The following is a 20,316-nucleotide window of genomic DNA, read 5'->3' on the forward strand; positions in this document are numbered from 1 at the left end:
GTCTCCACACTGTGCTGGGGCCCCAGCTGTTGCAATAAAGCACTTTACTGTGCTTTATAAAATGCATAACGATAAGAAAGGAATAAGTAAAACTGTTTATCTGCATATCACATGGTTGCCTGCATATGTTAATGAACCTGAAACTACTGAAAGTAAATTCAGCAAGATCACAAAATACAAGGTGAATACATCAAAAACAAAATGCGTTTTTATATACTAGCAGCAAACAACTAGAAAGTGTATTTTCAAGAAATTCCACTCACCACAGCATCAATAAACACAAAATACATTTAAACAAAGATGTGTAAGACCTTCACACTGTGAGCTACGCAACACTTCCAAAAGAAATGAAAGAAAAGCAAAATGATTGCAAAGATAATCCGTGTTCAAGATGGAAGACTCAAAGACATCAGATCCCCACAGATTCATCTACAGATTTAAAACAGCCCTATTTATTACAACTTGCAGTAGGCTTTGGGGGAGTTTTTTTGCCCCCCTTTTGGGCAGAAATCAGCAGGCTGATGCTAAAATGTGTATGGAAATGCTAAGCACCTACAAGAGCCAAAACAACTCTGAAAAGGAAGAATGAAGTCGGATGACAGACGCTGCCTAACTTGGAGGCGGACCGCGCAGGCGTCAGGAGGAGGACGGCGGGGCGTGGGCGCCAGGGCTGACAGACCCGCCCATGGACAGAGCACAGCCCAGAGACAGACCCACGTTTCCAGCCCAGGACTGTCGACCACAGGCCTTATGGCATCCAGCGGGATGAGGAGAGTCTTGTCAGCACACGGTGCCGGAACAAACACGTATCTGTGTGAGAGAAACACACAAACGTAAATGCCCACCTCACGCTGCACACGAAATTCAGTTCAAGGCAGATCGTAGAACTAAATGTAAAAGCCAAAACTGTCTTTGTTTTTGGAGAAAAATATAAGCAGCTCTTTGTTACTGAAGGTAAACAAGGTCTTCTTAGGTCACAGAGAGCAATGATCATAAAAGAAAAACAGAATAAATTAGACTTTGTTAAAGTCTAAACTTAAAGCTTCTAGTCATCAACGGACACTTAAGAAAGTGAGCAGGCAAGCCACCACCGGGAGGTGTAAGGCACACCCCGAAAAGGCCTGGCTTCCGGGGTGTAAGCAACTCCTACGACTCAGGAACACAGTTACAGCCCATCAAAACAGGAAAAGACGTGACCACACACTTGAGGGAAGATGTATTAGTACAAACGACCAACACACTCCCAAGAAGCCCTCAACATCCAGTCATCAAAGAAATGCGGATTAAAACCGCAACCAGATACCACACATCCATCGGAATGAAGCAAAGACCAACGCTGTCAGACGTTGGCAAGAACGTGGACAACCACCAGGACGCCAATGTGTTCAGCGCAAGTATAAGCATCTTTGGTGCGATCGCCTCGGGAAGAGCTCTGACCATTTCTGGGAAGCCCGGATCCTCTGGGACCCGGCAGCTGCGACCTAGATGCTCACTGGCCCGAGAGGTCAAAGCGTGTAGGCGCACGACACCACACGGAAGTGCCCACGCAGCTTTACCCACACTAGGGAGAGACTGCACACAGCCCGGGCGCCCACCAACAAAGCAGAGAGACATAAACTGTGGTGCGGACACGCAGCAGACGCCACTCTGCACTAAGAACAAACTGAAAAGACCAACGTGGACGAACCGCAACGCACGCTGCGTGGATGGCGCGCTCAGGAGCACACACTGTACAGCTGCATCTGCAAGAACTTCCACAGCAGGCAAATCTAGTGCAGTGGGAAATTGCCGGAACAGCCCTCACCTCTGGGGGACGAGGCTGGGCAGGGAGGGCGGGGTTGGACCAGGGTTCGGGTAGAACAGCGCGAGCACCTGTCACGGCCAGCGAGCACACACGTAAAATGCGCGCACCTCAGTGCAGCTGAACTCTACACTGACACTAAACGCTGACCTCCACCCGATGGGCGCGCTCACGCGTCTGGGGGCAGGACGTCCATGCTTTCTCAGACATACATCAGGAGACACCTGATGGATCGACAGGGCTACAGAGAGCTGGACACACAGACGAAACGAGCGCAGTAAAATCTCCACAGTAGGATCCAGGTGGGGTACATCAGCGTTCACTGTAAAGTTCTTTCAAGTTAGCTAGACACTTGACGTTTTTCAAAATAAAAGGGATTTTTAAAACCCCGACAATGACATACCATTTCATGCCGCTCAGAGTCACAAAATGCGCAGGTTGGTAGAGCGTGAACGAGCGGTGCAGCAACAGGACGCTCGCCTGTGCGTGTGCACACGCGCTCCTGCCAGCACGGCCTGCAGACTGCAAGAGCAATGGCCTGTTACCTGTAGAAGGGGGAGTAGGTCACGGCGTGCTCCACAGTGGAATGCTGGACGGCTGTCAGTGTCTGCAGCTTAAGAAGACAGACCCTCAAAATACAGAATTATTCACACGCGGTGCTGTGGGGGGACGTGGATGAGACAGAATACGGCCTTTGAAAAACTTAATACGTTCACAAAGGAGCAGATTAGCACTGCCTCCATTTCTAATTTAATAAAAAGAATGGTTTACATTAAACCCACGTGTCAGCTTATCTGGAGGTTTCCATCACTGATAAAACTGAACAGACAGCAGACAGAAGTCACCGTTCCCCACACGCCAGGCCTCACCTGTTTCGAGTAGCCCCCGTAGACGACTATGCTGCCCTGCGGCGTGACGGACATCTGGCAGCCTGAGCGGGGCGTGGGCCCTGTCCCTGACGGGCACAGCTTGCTCCACGTGAACGTGTCCAGGTTAAAGGCGTACACGTCGTTGTAATAGACGTAGTCCCTGGTTAGAACAAAGCAGCACACACTGTCACAGTCGGGAACGTCGGGAACGGCAGTGACGTTAAAAAGTGAGCCTGATTTAAATTACAGGTCGATTCCCTGCCATTGACTAAGTCATCTGTTTAATTAAATTCATACGAAAGGACCACAAGCACATGCGTTCCTACTGGAAACTAGAAATAAGATCGGCCCACGGAAGTACAGTAATTTAATCTCCAAGTTATACTTCCTCACACAGCCAACAGCGTCACAGTCTTATACATAATTACACTAGCTCACTATCATGTTTTTATACATACACATACACATACAAAAAAAGGGCCGGGCCATTCAAAACAAAAAACAAATAAAAAACCAAACCAACAAGCCCCAAGGCAAAACAAAAAAAACCAAAACCCCGCAGGACCTGGCAAAACCCTGCGCAGGAGTCGAGGGAGGGTGGGGGCAGGGCGTTCCCAGGACGCCGAAAGACACCAGAAGCAAGCCCGAGTCCACAAGCACGAGCGAGGCAGAGAATCTGAGGCGCCCAGAGGCACTGCGACCCTGCCCTGCTCAACACCTCTGGGGCTCGGGTGCCCAGGGACGCAGAACACAGACAGGACTTAGAAAGGGGGCAAGCGCTGTGCGGGGGGAGCAGCGGCTTTGTGTCCGATGTGGGAATTTTACAGAATGGTGAGAGACTGCTCTCCAGCTACTCAGACAGGAGAGCTAAAACCAATCTTTAAAAGAAGAAAACGTGAAAAAAGTGAGAAACTCTGCCCCAAGTCCGAAGTGACCATTTTTCTCCTTCATGTTGTATCCAAATGATCCGAGTTTGGGGCTGGGTGCAGGGGCTCACACCTGTAACCCCAGCACTTTGAGAGGCCAAGGAGAGGGATTGTTTGAGGCCAGGAGTTTAAGACCAGCCTGGGCAACACAGCAAGACCCCATGTCTACAATAAATTTTTTAAAGAATTAGCTGGGCGTGGTGGCACACACCTACACTCCCAACTACTTGTGAGGCTGAGGCAGGAAGATTATTTGAGCCCAAAAGTGCAAAGTTATACTGCCCTATGAGCCTGCACTCCAGCCTGGGCAACAGGGTGAGACCCTGTCCCTTAAAAAAAAAAAAAAAAATCTAAGTTTGAAGCTCTAAAGCAAAGTGCAAACTCCTCGCTGCTGCATGCAGGAGAGCTGGCACAAAGTGAGGCTTTGCTCTACCGCACCCTCAGATACCACGCAAAGCAGGGTGTCGTGTGGCAGGGAGAGGCGCTGGGTGCTTCCCCAGTGCTGTCTGCCACGTGTGGTCTTAGGTTAACGGACAACCTGAACTTGCTGACTGCAATGCAAACCAACGGCCCCTTTTGCAGCAGAACATCTCTTAACACAGAAACTGAGGGGCCGCGAAGCACATAGTTAAGACCCTGCTTTGCCCCACTGTTCTCTCAGATTTCACACTGCAAATTTCGGTAAAGAAACTCCACTCTGCACATGAGATAAACAGCAACTGCTTCAAGGAAAACTCATAACGTTGGTATTTAAAAGCACGACTGTTTAATATGGGAGATGATTACAATACTCTGAAATAATGCTTTGTAAATAGTCATCTTAAACAAGACAACAACAGCTCTGAAAAAGTTCTGATTTTAAAATGGCCACAAGTTAAAACTTGGTTCAATTTATAACCCATAAGTGCAAAGGAAGGGGCTGTGGGAATCTTACTCCCTGTCCCACGCACAGTAGGGGCTAAATTAATGCACTGACAAACTTGTGGATCCCCATGTCTGCATTTTGACAGTTGTTTAAAAAAAAGTTTCCACATAAATGACCCTCACGCACAAATTCTCAAAAATGGCCCAGGTGCTCTTCTCCAAAAGTGACCAAGTGACCAAGCACGGATGGCAGGTCAGAACAGCATGGGCCACAAGCCGGGAAAAGCAGAAAACAGGGACAAATCCGCAATCTTTTGTTTAAGGACGAGCTCTGCTGTTTGTCAGTTACCGTGGCCTCCGCATCTTTAACTCGGGATGACAACCTGCCTACCGACGGCGTGGCTGTTAAGAGAACATGTGTAAGAACACTTGTCCCTCCCAGCTTACCCGGCGCTGCCTTCCTCATACATGTTTGAGGATTTATTTTCGTGAACCAAATTTATCTGATGTCACTCCATGAATTAATATTAAACGTGTTTGGGGACAGGATTTGTCTTAGGAGTTTTGCAGAGCTTTGCCCTGAAGGAATATGTGAACGCGTTGGTTTGCATTTCCAATGCTGTTACACTCGTATACTTGGAAAGGCGTCTCCGAAAGGCAGTAGCGGCTGTATCCCACGAGGCGCCGCGTTTCTCAGACCTAAAGAATTGGATTTGCTTTGTAAAGCACAAGTGAATCTGTTAAAAACTACAGGCTGAGAGCTGACAATGGAGTGCCCTCCGGAACAAACAGCTTCCCAGAAACAACAACTTCCCGAATGGCTAAAAGCAAAGCTTTTGTTTAAACCACTCTGGACTACCTGTCTCCATTCACAATAACCTAATAAACATGGAGCCTACATATCTCTGTTTAACCCCTCTGTTTAAATGATAAACTTATCTTAGAATTTAGAAATTAACCTTTGAAAGACTTTGTAACCGTTTGCTCACGTAAATAGAATTAGTTAAAGAATCTGTAGAAGCCTTCTGTAAAAGCCTTTTGAAAATCTGTTAACCTGAGAGGAACTACCTGCTGTTATGTGAATCCGTTACCCCTGGCAATTATTCACTATTTCCTATAAGTTACCATGTAAGACCTCATTCGGGGCCTTTTGAGACCCACAGAGAGGTCTAAGCCCCCTGAGCTCCCGCTTTGCCTATAATCTTTATAAACTTATAAAACTATATCTTTGTCTCAGTGTATTCTTTTATTTCTTCCATTTTCCATTTCTCTCTATTATTTTCTTATCCCTTGCAACTCTACCAAAGGGACCCGGTTTTCTGCAGGGAACACTGGCCACGTTCCCGGCAATCTGAAAACATTTGTGCAACTGGATTCAAAATGTAACAAAAATGTGAATGACACCATCACAACTAATAGATTACTGTTATTCTTTTTAAAAAATAGTAGTAGAGACTCGTGCAGGAAGAGCAGAGCATCCAATAGGCCGATGCAGAGAAAGACGCAGCCTCCTCTGATGCCGCACAGCCCACAGAAAACACCGCAAAGATGGCTTCCCCGGGCTCATGGCAGCCCGCGACACTGTGCGCAGGATGTGACTGCGTCGAGACAGGATCAGTAACAACCTGCTCGCCTGTCTTGCTTTTCTGGCCTGCACCAAGGAAGCTCAGGAAGGCATGTGTGCAGACAACGGGCTCAGAACAGAGAACCCGCGGCTCGCCCAGGGAGCGCTGCAGCTGCACAGATATAAACGTGAAACAGAGAACTGAGAACGTGGGCCATCGCTGCTGTCCCCAAGAGGAATGTTTTTAATTATCATAGACCAGTGGCTCTCTGAGTGAGGTCCCTGGTCAGCAACGTCAGCATCAAGTGGGCGCTTGTCGGAAATGCAGGTTCTCAGGCCCCGCCCAGGCTGCCGGGTCAGGGCTGGCAAGCAGAGCTGCAACGAGCCCTCCAGGGTCTTCTGAACCAGGCCACAGTTTGAGGACCCCATTTTACACAGGACTGGCCACATCATTCGCAGGGCCTGGCGTAAAATTAAAATGTGGGGCCCCTTGTTCAACAACAATTAACAATTTCAGTGCAGTGACAACAACACAACACCAACCAGGCGCAGCGCCCTCTGAGCACGGGGCCCTTGATGGGTGCCAGAGCCACGCGCTGGCGAAGAGGACGGGGGCATTTTCCACGCGTACTCAGGAGGGTCTTCCATCAAAAGTCCACCCCTGATGCTTCAGCAAAGACAGACTTTTCTGCTATTGGTACCAACCTTGCACTCTCATGGAAGCCACCAAAAAGGATTAACTGTCTCTTCCAGGCTACCATCCGATGTCCACTCCGACCTGAAGGACCTCCTGTTGCTCTAAAATGAAGGAAACAAACAAAAAAAAGCTATAAATCTGCTTAATTTCTAGTTGTTCTTAAAAAAAAAAAAAAAAACCAAAAACCTCTTCTACACTGATTTCCATTTTGTAAGCACTTACTGTGTAGCATTTAGTCTGATCCACAAGCTACCAAAACCATCCTGATAGAGCCCAGCTGGCTACTGTAAAACTTCAAGAATAAAACAGGAGAAAATCTCCATGATCTTCAAGTGGATAAGAATTTCTTAGGTAAAACATAATAAACTGGACTCCATCAAAATAAAAAAATTTCAAAATACATCATTAAAATATAAGAGGCAAGCTGGGAGGAATATTTTCAAACATACACCTCATAAATGACTTTTATCCAGAACAATCTTAATAATAAGATAAACGACCCAATAAAAATATGGGCAACAACTCAGCCAGGACTTCCTACAAAAAAAAAAAAAGGAAGAAGAAGAAGAGCAGGAAGAGGAAGAGGATTAAGAAGAAAAAGGAAAAAAAAGAAAAACATATGGGCAAAGATTTGAACAGAAAGTTCGCGAGATAGAAAAACAGTGGGAAAAAAGATGTAAAATGGCCAGTAAAAACATGAAAAGGTGTTCAGCGTCATTAGTGGTCAGGGAAATACGAACTAAAACCACAAGGAGATCCTACCACACACCAGAGTATCTAAAATAAAGAGACAACACCAAGTGCTGGTGCGGACCTGGAGCAACTGGAACTCACTCACACGGTGCTGGTGGGAACGGAAAACGGTGCAACCACTTTGACAGTTTCTTGCAAAACGTAAACTGAGCATACGATTTGGCAATTTGACACCAGGTATTTACTCAAGAGAAAAGAATACACAGGTCTACACAAAGACTTGTATACACATTTTTAGATGCTTTAATCACAACTGTCAAAAACTGGAAACGGCCAAGTTGCTCTTCAGTGGAAGAATGGACAAATTGTGGCGCACCCACAGGATGGAATACTTCTCAGCAAAGCAATTACTGCAGAGCCTGCAGTACCAAGCTACTCAAGAGGCCGAGGATCACTTGAGCCCAGGAGTTTGAAGCCAGCCTGGACAACACAGTGAGACCTCTTCTCTTAAAAAAAAAAAAAAATCATTTACTGATACACACAATAATATGGATGAATCTCAAAAACATCACACTGAAGAGAAGCAGGCACCGCATATGAGATTCTTAAAAGGTAAGATTAGTCTACGGTTGACAGTAGGGGCTGGGGCCTGGAGGGGCAGAAGGGAACTTTCTGGGGTTCTACATCCTGATTGTGGTGGTGGTTCCATGGGTATATATATTTGTGGGAACTCATCTAACTGTATACCTAAAAAACATACATTTTATTGAATTTTACTGTAATTATACCTCACTAAAACTGATAGAAAAATGTATGGCAATTATCTGACATATAATATCAGTGGGAAAAAAATAAAAAAAAATAAGAAAAAAATGTCAATACAAAACAACAGAAAAAGAAGTGAATTTAAAACCTTAAGAATATAGACAAATAATAGAAACAAAACTAAAATCAACCTCCGCAGTAAACAAAGAATTGTAAATAAAAGCAGTATTCTACCAATTAGACTTAAAAAATTTGTGTCAACACTAAGTTTTGGGGGAAAAAAGGACTTAAAAAATCAAATTCCTTAAACTATCGTATGTCACGGGAAAATGCTCAAAAGTAGTAAGTGAAACGGCAGGTTACAAAGCAAATTATTACATAAGGTTCTAAAGCGAGGGTTGTCAGTGGTTTCATTGCTGTCTTCTTCTTTCCTGCATTCCCCAAGTTTCCACCACTGAACAGGTATCACTTTCACAACCACAGAAAAGAACAAAGACAAAACAAAGAGGGGGTGGGGGTGGGGACACGCTGGGGCCCCAGGTACCCGGAAGCTCTCGGACAAAGACACACCTGCTGCAGGTGCATGTGCACCCCCCGCATACCTCCCAGAGCCACGGACAGGCAGGGCCTTAGTGAGAGCCGGCAAAGTCACCGTGCTGCTCCCCAGGCCCCACTCCCACGTAGAACTCAATCCCCGGGCTCCTCTGCACCTGTCCTCTCCAGAGGCCTGCCCCCGCCACCACCTCCGCAAAGACCGCCACAACTCCAAGTTGCAAAGGACGGTCACAACCTCAATCACAAAATTTGGTACCTATTTATATAATGCATTATTCCATTTATTTTCGTGCACGTTATTTATATAGCTTTCCCCAAACCCACTCACAGGGTTTACACAAAATCTCACACCTGGCAGGTACCCTAAAAATACACCAATGTAGAATCTCACAATTAAAAGCAAGCTTGAGTTATCTAAGACAAACGCCTACCCTTTAAAAATTTCAGATGAATAGTTTTTTTTGCTTATAGCCAAGCTTTATTATGCATGAACTTGACTTCACGTACAAAATTGGAATGGCAATGTTACTTAAAATTAACTCATTGAAAAGTTTAAATATATTATGGATATATACTCTCCGAAATTCCACAAGGCAGGCATTCAAACAGCAGTAATAACAGGTATTACTACCCATCCTCGGACAGGTACGGTGACAGCATAAGAACACGACACTTCCCAAATCTGCATGTCTCGCCCAGAGCCATGCTAGTCTTCCCGGCATCGGTCCGATTTCAGCGCAGGTGCTGCCAGGGCAAGCGCTCAGGTGAACGACTCACGCACAGCCCTGGCCCCAGCTGGGATGAATTTGGTTCTCCCTGTTCAAATGCTGGATCATGCTGGACTCCCTCCTCTAATTCTCTCCACTTTACAACGTCCCTTTCACGTGTCACTCAACATGACCACCACACCCACATACCTGACATACCCGACAGCCAACCAGAAGCAACCCACACCTTCTTCTAGACACCGTACGCCGAGGAGCCCGCTGGGCAGCCGCCTCACATACCGATTCCTATCAAATCACAATTCGCCAAACCCCCTGGTCCACTAGCAGGGCAGCCGGCATTTTAGTCATCTCCCCCTCATCCTACGTTTACACGCACCCTACAAGGGAAACTTATTCCACAAAACAATTCCGTCTTGCTAGATTTGCTCCATGAAGAAAACTGTGGATGCTGAATTCGTCAACCACTTTACTTGCTCTCCCCCAGCTTTGTATCACCCACAAATTTAGTAAGCACATTTTCTTGCCCAAGTTCATAATAAAAAAAATACCAAAAGCTGTGACAAGGCTCAGAAGAGAGGGTCTGGGGCATGCCTGATGACGCCCCGGCAGGTTTACGTGGCCACTGGGAGCTGGAGAGCCCCTTCGACCAACCACCCCACGCGGCGTCCCCTCTGCACGGTGGAGACGGCCCTCTCCTGCAAGCTGGCCTTGCCTCACGGTTCAAGCAGACTCCGCGACATCCACATCCCCTCCACGCCACGTGCGGAGGGGACACGGCCATACAACCTACTCGCTGCACATCAGATCTGAATGAGAAGGAAACCACCACTCAGTGGGCAAGAAACAAACCCCCTTCTGAGAAATTTTCTGATATTTTACTTTACAAGAACCATCTGCGGAACAGACTTTCATTCAACAACTCACCTGGCGCGCTGGCATCCGAGTCTGCTTCAGAAAAAGGCGCAGAGGAGAACCTGAGCGCGCCGGCATTCGCCTAATACCCAGATCCAAGGCCGAGGGTGAGCTGTGCCACCACTGACGATGCCACAGAGCCCCGCAGGCCCCAGGCTAAGACCCCTGTCGGCTCCTCATGTGGGAAGCCTACGGGTGACTGTCCTCTGGCTGAGCCAGGCACGAAGGACTCAATTAACTTTTCGTGGCAACAGCCAAATACCACTGTTTTGTAACTAAAAAGGGACATTTTTTTCTATAAAAAGATTTCATATCCCTCTTTAGAAAAATAAAGCCACTCAAAAGAGCCCATTTATATTTGAATTTCCGGCAGGCTTTTCAAGTGCTGTCACCCCTAAATATGGAGGCTTAAAAAATTAACATGTCCTACTCAGCCACAAGTCTATAAATGGCATAAAAACACACACGTACCGTTGTGGAGCCAGTGCTCCGAGGCTCCTGTGAGCTGTGTGCAGAGCAGTGTTCCAACGGGGCGCGCTGCCAGTCAGCGTCACCACCAGGCCCCTCGCACTGGGCCGCCGCAGCGACATTTACAGAAAACGTGTGTGCATCAAATAACTCCACGTGCTCAGGGCACAGAGAGTTGAGCACTCGGCACACAAACGCTTCCCTGAGGTTTTTCTAAGTTCGCACCTTACAAAATTACACACTGTACAGCCCCACAGTGCTTAATGGCGGGAGATGTTCTGAGACGTGTTGTCAGGTGATGTGCGACCATCAGTGTGACTTACACAAACCTGGATGGGAAGCTGAGGCTGTTTGGTGTAGTGTGGTGCTCCTGGGCCGCAAACCTGCACAGCAAGTTACTGCGCTGAGCACTGCAGGCACCTGTGACCCGACGGCAAATGTTTCTGTATCCAAACACAGAAAAGGTGCAGTGAAAGCACGTTACTGCAGTGGTCAGTCGACCATCCTCCACGCGATCCTTCGCCGAAACGCTATGCAGCTCATGACTGCAGCAGCGTCAACACCACGCAAAAGAAAAATCTCTATCTTGACCCCTGAACGCAAAGTCACACAGGCCAACAGGGAACTGAGTCTAGCGGCTCCTCCTCAACAACGCTCTCAGAGCGGCACGAGGCGGCCCAAGCAGAACCGCGGGCAGGGCCCCTCCCTTCTCATCGCAAACCGTGTGCCTTTGCCGTCCAGCCCTGCTTTCCCACGTACCAAATTCATCAAACAACCAACCTTGGGGTTTAGTGAAGTACGGGATAGTGAATCATATTGAATGCCTTATTAGTAGCAGTCTCCCGAATTCAGGCAGCCTATAAAACTAGGTCCTAGCTTCATTTTAACTATCACTACTAATAGTAAAACTGCCGTTTAAGGACCATTTATCCTACACCACGCACGGTCCATCTACGAGCATTTATACCTCACAGCAACCTCAAGGTGCAGAGAGTATCTTTATTTCCACTTCACAGATGAGAAAAATCAACACTTAACGAGGTGGGAAACCCACCGAGCCAGTCTGCAGAGCCAGAAGCTGGGCCCAGCTGGGCTGCTCCCAAACGCCAATGGAGACACTCGATTATACCCGATGAAGCCCCCGGTCCAAACACTGACCCTTCACCCTAGTGGTATTTGCAATTACATACGTCCTTGCCTCTTAGCTTCCTACAAACTAGCTGCACCCCTATGTACAGCACGCCCTGTCTGCCCCAGCACACAAGCGATCGGCCAGCAAACCGGCCAGCAGGGATACACGCACACCCGACTTTCCTGGGGGACGGGGTCTGGCTTCACGAGCTGGTGCAGCTTTATCATCCAAAACACCCGTATCCTGGCAGAGCCAAGGGAGCCCTCAGACCACTCAGCCCACCCAGCCCCGAGAGGAGGAAGCCGAGCTCAGAGGGCCAAGCGGAGGTGTCTCCGTTCCCACCCACGCGGGCTTCACACCGGCACGCTTGGGGGCTGAGAGCCAGGAGGCACCGTCCGACCTCACTAGCTCCCGACTGCCCTTGGCGACAGGACTGTACAGAGAACTGCATCGTTCTGCCAACGATTCCTTTCCAGGAGAGAGACTTTCACGCAGATGCAGCTTTAAGTGCATACGCTGAGGGGGTTAGAAGACCAAATGCGGCTCCTTTCTCAAATCAGGAGACAAGAGAGCACATACAACACACACGCTTAAAACATGCTTACACACACAGGTTTTTTCATCCCGTACATTTTTATTCATCTATTAAGTGCTTCGATGCATATAAAAGTCTATTAGTTGCAACAGCAGAAAAATGGGAACTTGAGTGTCCACCCACAGAGGGTGGTAAGCAAAATGTGAGCTGGGCACAGCCACACGCACCTGGGACTCCCAGCAACTCAGGAGGCTGCGGTGGGAGGATCCCCTGAGCCCCGGAGCTCCACACCAGGGTGGGCAACACAGTGAGCCGGAGCCAGAGACAGAGGGCAGGGCCGGGGGAAGGAGCCTGTGGGTGACTCCTAGGAGAGCTATGGGGTTTGTTCTGGGGGGAGGAAAATGCTCTAGATTTACACAGCGGTGCTGGCTGCACAACCCTGTGAATATGCTAAAAACCACTGATGTACACATTTTGAAAGGGTGACTTTATGGTGTATGAATCATGACTCAAGAAAGCTGTTACCAAACACTACCAGGTGGAGTTCTGGAGTAGCCTGGCCCCCTCGTTAGTGGTCTGAGTCACAGATGACCACCCAGGACGGCACCAGCCCAGAAATAAATGGATAAAGGGGGGCCAAAATCTCTCCCCCGCCCCCACTTGCACCTCCTCCAGAAGGTAGGGGGGAAATGGGGCTCGCCCTTAGACATGTCGGCTTTTAAAGTTCTGACCAAACTTTAAGTACACAAACCAGCCGTCTCACCTGGTTGAGGCAGCGCCCCAACCACACACACACATAAACGCATTTGCCTGCTCTGTTCTGTTACACCAGCAACACCTCTCGAGCGGGGTCCCCGCTTTCAGCTCTGCTCTGTATCACAGACCCCCCTCCCGCAGAATGACAAGCACCAGCAGAGGCAGGGGGTGGGGGCAAGAGGAAAAGACCCTGTTCCATGGGGGGCCTAGGAGCATCTGCACCCCCTCCAGCCCCAGAACCTGCAGCAGGGAGACCCCAGGACCCCAGGCCTTGGTTAGCAGCACTGTCCTCCCCGCTACCCCCGCCACAGCCCCACAGTGGGAATGTGACTTATTGCTGTCCCCCTGTGCCACCTTCTTGCCACCAGGTGTGGCCAATCCCTGTCAGTGCCAGGCCCTCATGGGAGGAGACCTCTGCTAACGCCAGGTGTTGTGCAGACAATCAGACAGGCTTCCCGTCAACAGCCACGTATCTGCTTCTGTGGGAGGGAAAAGGTGAGTCTTTCAATGCCTGCTCTGTCCCCCACGCCCTCCATGAGCTGGCACTACCTACTGTGCGCACCTCCTGCCTCCGGGGTCTAAGTTCCTTCCAACTCACAGAGGTGCATGCACAGTCCAAACAAACATACAAAGATGAAAGTGAAAACAGCGTACAGAATCTATGCTGCAAAATCAGGGCTGCGGTTTTTTTTTTTTTTTTTTTTTTTTTTAAATGAGTCCAGGTTTGCCGGCACCTCCCACTCAAGACAGCGTGAGGGAGACCTGAACACAGCTGTTAGTGCCAGGCACTCACATCGACGTCAGACAAGGCGGCCAACGCCAACCTTCCACTCGAGGCCTGGTCCTGGCGTCAGTAACGCTGTGATTTTCCTCTCCTTTCCAAACCGTGATGTCAAGTAAACGTGTGCACTGCCAGAATGCCAAAGACAACGGAGACCCTTACTGAGTGTCCACTGTGTCAGATGCGCCACAAAAACAGCCACCAAAATGGCAAAGACCAAGAGACAGGGCACAGCACATGCCGTCCCGGACAGAGCAGCCAGGACTCTCCCACACTGTTCCTGGGTACAGAAATTGGCACCACCGGTTTGGAAAACGGTTTGCCAGCGTGTGCTGAAGCTGCGTGTGCAAACCTCAGGACCTGCACCGATTCTGCTCTAAGACATCCACCCAGTGGGATGCTGACGGCAGCACCACAGGCCCTGACACCAACCGACAACCTTCCACTGCCCACCCACAGCCGAGTGCACAGTGACATGTTGACAGAGGGAACATCACCCAGCGGCAAAGGAACAGACCATTGCTACAAGCAACCGGATGGGTCTCGTCAAAGTAACATGCAGAGAAAAAAGCCAGATGAGAGCACATGTTCCATGAGAGTCCACTTAGATGACGTCCAGAACCAGACAAAAGGAACCCACGCGTGGGAGTGAGTGTGAGGCACAGGGGCTTCCGGGAGGCTGACGCACTCTCATCTTCATCTGAGGACAGACACGCATTTACTTTGTAAAATCCATCAAGCTGCAAATGACTGTGCACCTCCCTTTATATAAAATTTACTTTTTAACAAAAATCAAACAGGCATCTGGTCCCTCTGGGGTGGCCCCAGCCTGCCAGGCATGGCCGGGTGCCAGGGCTGCATCTGGTCCTTGCCGGGGCTTGCTCGGTGGCAGGTGGCAGGACGGGGCACAGAGCTGACTCGGCCTCGTGCTCCCCCCACTCCAGTCTCCAGCATCCAGCACAACCCATGCCGTGTGAAGATGCAAACATGCAGGCCACGGCCCACGCAGGTGCGCCCCCCAGAGACCTGCCCGGGCTCACGCGGCCTCCCCACGTACGGCAGAAGAACGGTTCTCATCCAGCGCCACGGGGCATGCCCAGCCCCTCCTGCCGTCCAGTAAGAATCATCTCACGAGAGGGCCAGTTCATGTGAGAACGGGCTGGATGCGCCTGCTGCACATTAAAAACCTAACGCAAATCAAAGTGTCGGCATCAGAAAGACGTATTATCGTTAAGAATGATCAGATGACGGGAGAAATCCATCCTGCCCCTACCACAAGAAAAACCTTTTCAAAGGCCAAGAAAGGGACTGACTGCCGCAGATGCTGATGGAACTCAGCCTCTACTTGCCTTCGCCAACACTTACCCTTCTCAACCTCAACGTTAACTAACTCCCCCTACAGGAGTGAAAAGTATTAACTAAAAATGAACGCGCAAAAACCATCGTAACAAAAAACTCAGCTTTCTGCACTGCTCAGAGGACAGAGCCCACACCACGCAGATGCTCCCAGGCCCAGCAACAAGACCTGGCTAAGCCGTCTTCCCCAGAAATGGTAGAGTCTTCATTTCAGCTCAATCCCATTGCCTTTTCTTTCAGATCGATTTAAAAAATCACAGAGGAGAAGCACCCAGCACCAGTCCTCCCTCAAGAGCGGCCGCCCCAGTGCAGTAGTGACCGAGTCCGGCCATGGCATAGCAGCTCTAGGGCACAGCCCCGCACACTGCCAACGAGCCCCAAAACCGCCAGGCTGACTCTGGCACCAGCCTCCTGCAGGTCCCACAGCTCCCCTCAGGCCACGTGAACTGAGCCCACACCGTGCTCACTAGAGCACGTCCTCCCAAACACCACCCGGTAACGCTTGCGTTTTGGAATCATTAGTAAATTACAAAAGCACTACCTATGCTATTTTAATTGTTAAGGATCTAACAGGCATTTTACATGGGTTTTCTTACTTTTTAAAAGGCAGCAGCTAAAAATTTCACATCAGTGGAACAGTATTTAAAAAAAAAAAAAAAAGCACGTGATCGATTCGCCAGGCAGAGGCCAATCCATCAAACCAGAACAGAGGACTCCGTCTGCAGATCAATCCTGAGACAGCGCAGGGAACAGTGAATGTAAAATGCAGATTCCTGAGCCCCTTCTTAAACCTGCTTTGAAGCAGACTGACGTCTGGCACGGGGAGGGCAGGAAGACGAATTCATTCACCTGAGCCCTCCAGGTTCTCTGTGGGGCACATGCTCTGTGGTACCTCCTCCCCAGGCTGACAGCTGCCCGCCATGAAAAACCCTCCACCAGCCTTCACAAAGCCCGTTCCAAAATACAAAAGAGGCCAGAATGAAAACATGGACAATTCGGGCCAGCCGACCTTAGGTCTATCAAGTAAGGCAAGAGAACTGCTCCCTCTGTAGCCACAGCCATGGCGTGGCATCAGCCCCGGCTATGAAGTGAGGGCGAAGTTCGAGAGTAATTAAGAAAAACACCAAGGCCGGGCGCGGTGGCTCACGCCTGTAATCCCAGCACTCTGGGAGGCCGAGGCGGGCGGATTGTTTGAGCTCAGGAGTTCGAGACCAGCCTGAGCAAGAGGGAGACCCCGTCTCTACTAAAAATAGAAAGAAATTAACTGGACAACTAAAAATATACAGAAAAAATTAGCCGGGCATGGTGGTGCATGCCTGTAGTCCCAGCTACTCGGGAGGCTGAGGCAGAAGGATCACTTGAGCCCAGGAGTTTGAGTTTGCTGTGAGCTAGGCTGACGCCACGGCACTCACTCTAGCCCGGGCAAAAGCGTGAGACTCTGTCTCAAAAAAAAAAAAAAAAAAAAAAAAAAAAAAAAACAAAAATAAAACCTAAAGCCCCGGACGCCCAAAAAAAAAAAAAAAAAAAAAAAGAAAAAGAAAAACACCAAAATAACAACACTAAGCACTGGCAGCCCCAGGAATCAGATCCCCACCCACCGGTGTGGGGAGCTATCTCATCTTCTGGGAGAACACTTAGATGGGAGATAAAAGCTGTACAAACCATATGCCCTTGGACCCTGCAATTCTGCTTCTAGACCATATTAAACCTCATTGAAGAATAAAAAACCTAACTAAACGGAGACAGGCGCAATGTTCCTGACCAGGAAGACTAAGGGGGACAAAGACGTCATTCTTCCCAAGTGCAATTTATAAGCAAATGCAATCAACTCAACAACATCTCGCTGGAATTTTAAAAATAGAATGTGCAAAACTGGTGGTAAAGTTCATGAAAAAGCAAAGAAAAAATTTTAAGTACAAGAGAAAAACCCTCCAAGCTGTCGAAATATACCATAAAGCTACAGTAATTCAAAGGGCGTGACACTAGAAAAGGTCCCAACAACAGATCCATGAACAAGAAGAAAACCTAAGAACCACCCAGACCTGTTCCCGTGTGCACACACGCCAAGACCCCGGACCCACTGCAACGCAGACACGCGCACACGCAAGCAGAGGCACACGGACACGCAGGGCTCCTTTCCAGGCATGTGCCGTTCCGCATCCTGTTCTGTGATGCAGTTTTGTATGTTTTTTGTGGACCCTGAGAGGCAGTGCTTCTCCAGAGCATCATCCTCAATGTAAATTTGAGGTCAAGGGACAGGCAGTTAGAACTCTGATGGAAGGAGAGTGTTGCCACACTGAGCAGGGACAGTGTGGCCCTGCTCTGGGCCTGCCCTCTGATCTCCCCACTCAGTCTCCTGTTACCGCTCTCAAGTCTCCCTCGCCTGAACACGAGCTCTGCTTCACGTGGTAGGTGCTTCCTCCCTGCCTGCCACTGTTCTTAACGTGCCTTGTGGCGTCACTTCCCACACAAAACCTTCCCATCGTACGCGGGCAGAGCCGTCCATCTTTGCGTCTTGCTACGGAAACCTCTGCTACGATAAGCTTGGTACGGACGGCACAGACCGCACACAACTGCAACAGGAGAAGGGTCGCATGAGGCACGCCACGTCAGCAGTCCTCACAACGACCCAGGCAGGGTGGGTAGAGGATGGGCTGCGGCCACGGCATGGTCAGGGTCAAGGCACCCAGTGGGCACCTCGGGTGTCTGAGGGGAGGGCTTGGCACCCCGAGATGACTACAGGACGGGGGACAACGAAGAAAGGGAGCCGGACATCTGTCCTCAGACAAGACCACGCGCATGCCTGTGTCTCACGGGGGCCTTGCAGCTGAGCGAGGCCCACACAGGAGGGATCCCACAACCACGAACATGCTGAGCAGCAGGAACACGGAAATTAAGCTGTTCACTAAAAATCTCCTGGCGAACAAAGGGCAAAGCCGGGGACAAGCCTCCATTTCCTGCCTCCAAATCTACACGCCATGTAGGCCGCAGCTTCCTGACCAGACGGACGCTCCCACGTGCCTCTCTGGGGCAAGGGCTGCCCACGAAGCACACCCACCGCGCCCCGGCCACCACGGCAGACGTGGCAGAGCAATGCTGCGCTGAGTCTCCCGGTTACTGGTTACTTCGGCCGAGCGGGGCCCGAATTCACCACCAGAGAAGGCGGCTCCATAAACGGAACCTGAGACAAAAAGACAAAGTAAAGCACGTAACCCTTACCCCGACCCACCGCGTCACCTAAAGACCACAATTGAGGGGTCACTAAATTTTATGTCTGCAGCATCACGTCAATAAAAAATGTTTAATAGTTTCCACAACATACCTTTAAAATGCTCTCATGTTTTAATTACAGTGAGTATTCAAGTAATGAGATGTCTGTTTATCAGAGACAATTCCTGACTTGAGACGGCGGCCCTGAGTGCTGTCTGAATGCTGGGGGTCCGGGCCCCAGCACCTGCGGCTGCCCCCGAGTGACCAGGCGTCAACAACAGTGCATCCCGTTTCCCTGGAAGAGATTCCCACGATCCGTGTCAGAGCCGGCAGAGCCTGAAGGGCATGAGGAAGTGCCCGCGTCACAGACAGCTCAGAGCGTCACTGCGGCAGCTCCCCACAGCAGTGCCACCACCACCACCAGGCCCACCGAGGTGCCACCAGGTTACACGCATTCTTCCATAGAGTCATTCACTGTTCCCCACCTGTGAATTACAGACAAGCTACCAAAGCTGATAAAATGCTATGATAATATCAAGAATCAATTCGCCAAAGTGAACAAACAAGCAAAAATATGACTGGGTTCTGAAAGGAATAATTAAAGCAAAGCAAAAGACACAATGAAGATCCCACGCTGAATCTAAATACTTTTAAATTAAGGGGGAAATGACTGAGTTTCAACACACGTATAACAAAATCCATTTTTAATAAGAAAACCACGTACTGATTGCCGTGCCTACAAAATAATGAGGCTCTCCCAAAGCACGCATAAGACCGGACCGCAGAAGCACAGCGACCCACCCTCACCACGGCTCCTCTGGTTCCTGCTTTGGGACGGCTGTCGCACGCCTCTCCCACAAGCAGGCCGTGCGCAGTGAGTCGTCTGCACCTCCTCCAGGCACAGCAGATCCCTTACTTGACTGGAGCAACACCCCGGCCTAAAGCCAAGCAGAAGAGGCCTCGCGCCGCTAAAAGGCTTGTGGTTGAGTAACAGAACATCCCCCAGTGACAGCGGCTCCCGCTCCCATCAGAGTCCCAGCACGTAGATGAGGCTCTGCACAACCGCCTGCCTCACTAGAGCAAGGGAGCCTCCGGTTCTCTGCTCTGCCAGCGGAGAGATGGTGCCTGGTAGTTATGGTCTGCACAGCCCTGGTGCTTGGGCCAGGCCACACGCCAGGAGAACGAAGCTGACAACCCCTTTCAATCTGTCATTCGAGGTGTATTCTCCTAAATAATTTACACGCAAATATACTGCCTGTCTCTCTACACAGAGACAGAAGTGTAGCTCTGACTGCTTGCAGACACCCTGACAAACACGCAGCAGAAACCACAACAGACATTTCCAGAAGAGGCGGAAATGCAGCATAACGATGCCGGGCCTGGCTTATTGAGGACAAACGTGAAAGTCTTCCCATCCTTCCTCTCACGGCCACTCCGTTCCTACACCAACTGGACAGAGAGAGCGCCCTGCCACTCCGCTCCATCGCCAGCAAGCGTCAAACATCGTGCGGCCTCCACGGGGTAAACAGACGGCCACTGGGGACAGTGCACCGTGACAGACAGCCGAGGCGCTGACCAGAGGAGCCAGTCCCAGCAGCGCCTTCCCCACCTCCCCCACTACCCGGACACCCAGCAAGACGGGTCTCCCGCGCCGCACCCTGTGCTCCTCCGAGCCCCGGTATTCCAAGTGCTCTGACCTCTCAC

At 49.8% G+C, this 20,316-nt stretch overlaps 1 protein-coding gene across 1 annotated transcript in view; it reads right to left on the reverse strand.

The window, feature by feature from the left end:
- The window catches only part of KLHDC4 (kelch domain containing 4), a 44,154-nt gene that overhangs the window by 14,363 nt on the left and 9,475 nt on the right, over window positions 1-20,316 (reverse strand). The window contains exons 6-7 of the mRNA XM_012657694.1: window positions 6,730-6,822; window positions 2,671-2,830 (exon numbers count right to left, since the gene is read on the reverse strand). Coding sequence (XP_012513148.1) covers window positions 2,671-2,830; window positions 6,730-6,822 — 253 coding nt within the window. The remainder of the gene's footprint in view (window positions 1-2,670; window positions 2,831-6,729; window positions 6,823-20,316) is intronic.

Source organism: Propithecus coquereli, unplaced genomic scaffold (genome assembly GCF_000956105.1).
Source record: "Propithecus coquereli isolate 6110/MARCELLA unplaced genomic scaffold, Pcoq_1.0 Scaffold557, whole genome shotgun sequence".
Taxonomy (NCBI): domain Eukaryota; kingdom Metazoa; phylum Chordata; class Mammalia; order Primates; family Indriidae; genus Propithecus; species Propithecus coquereli.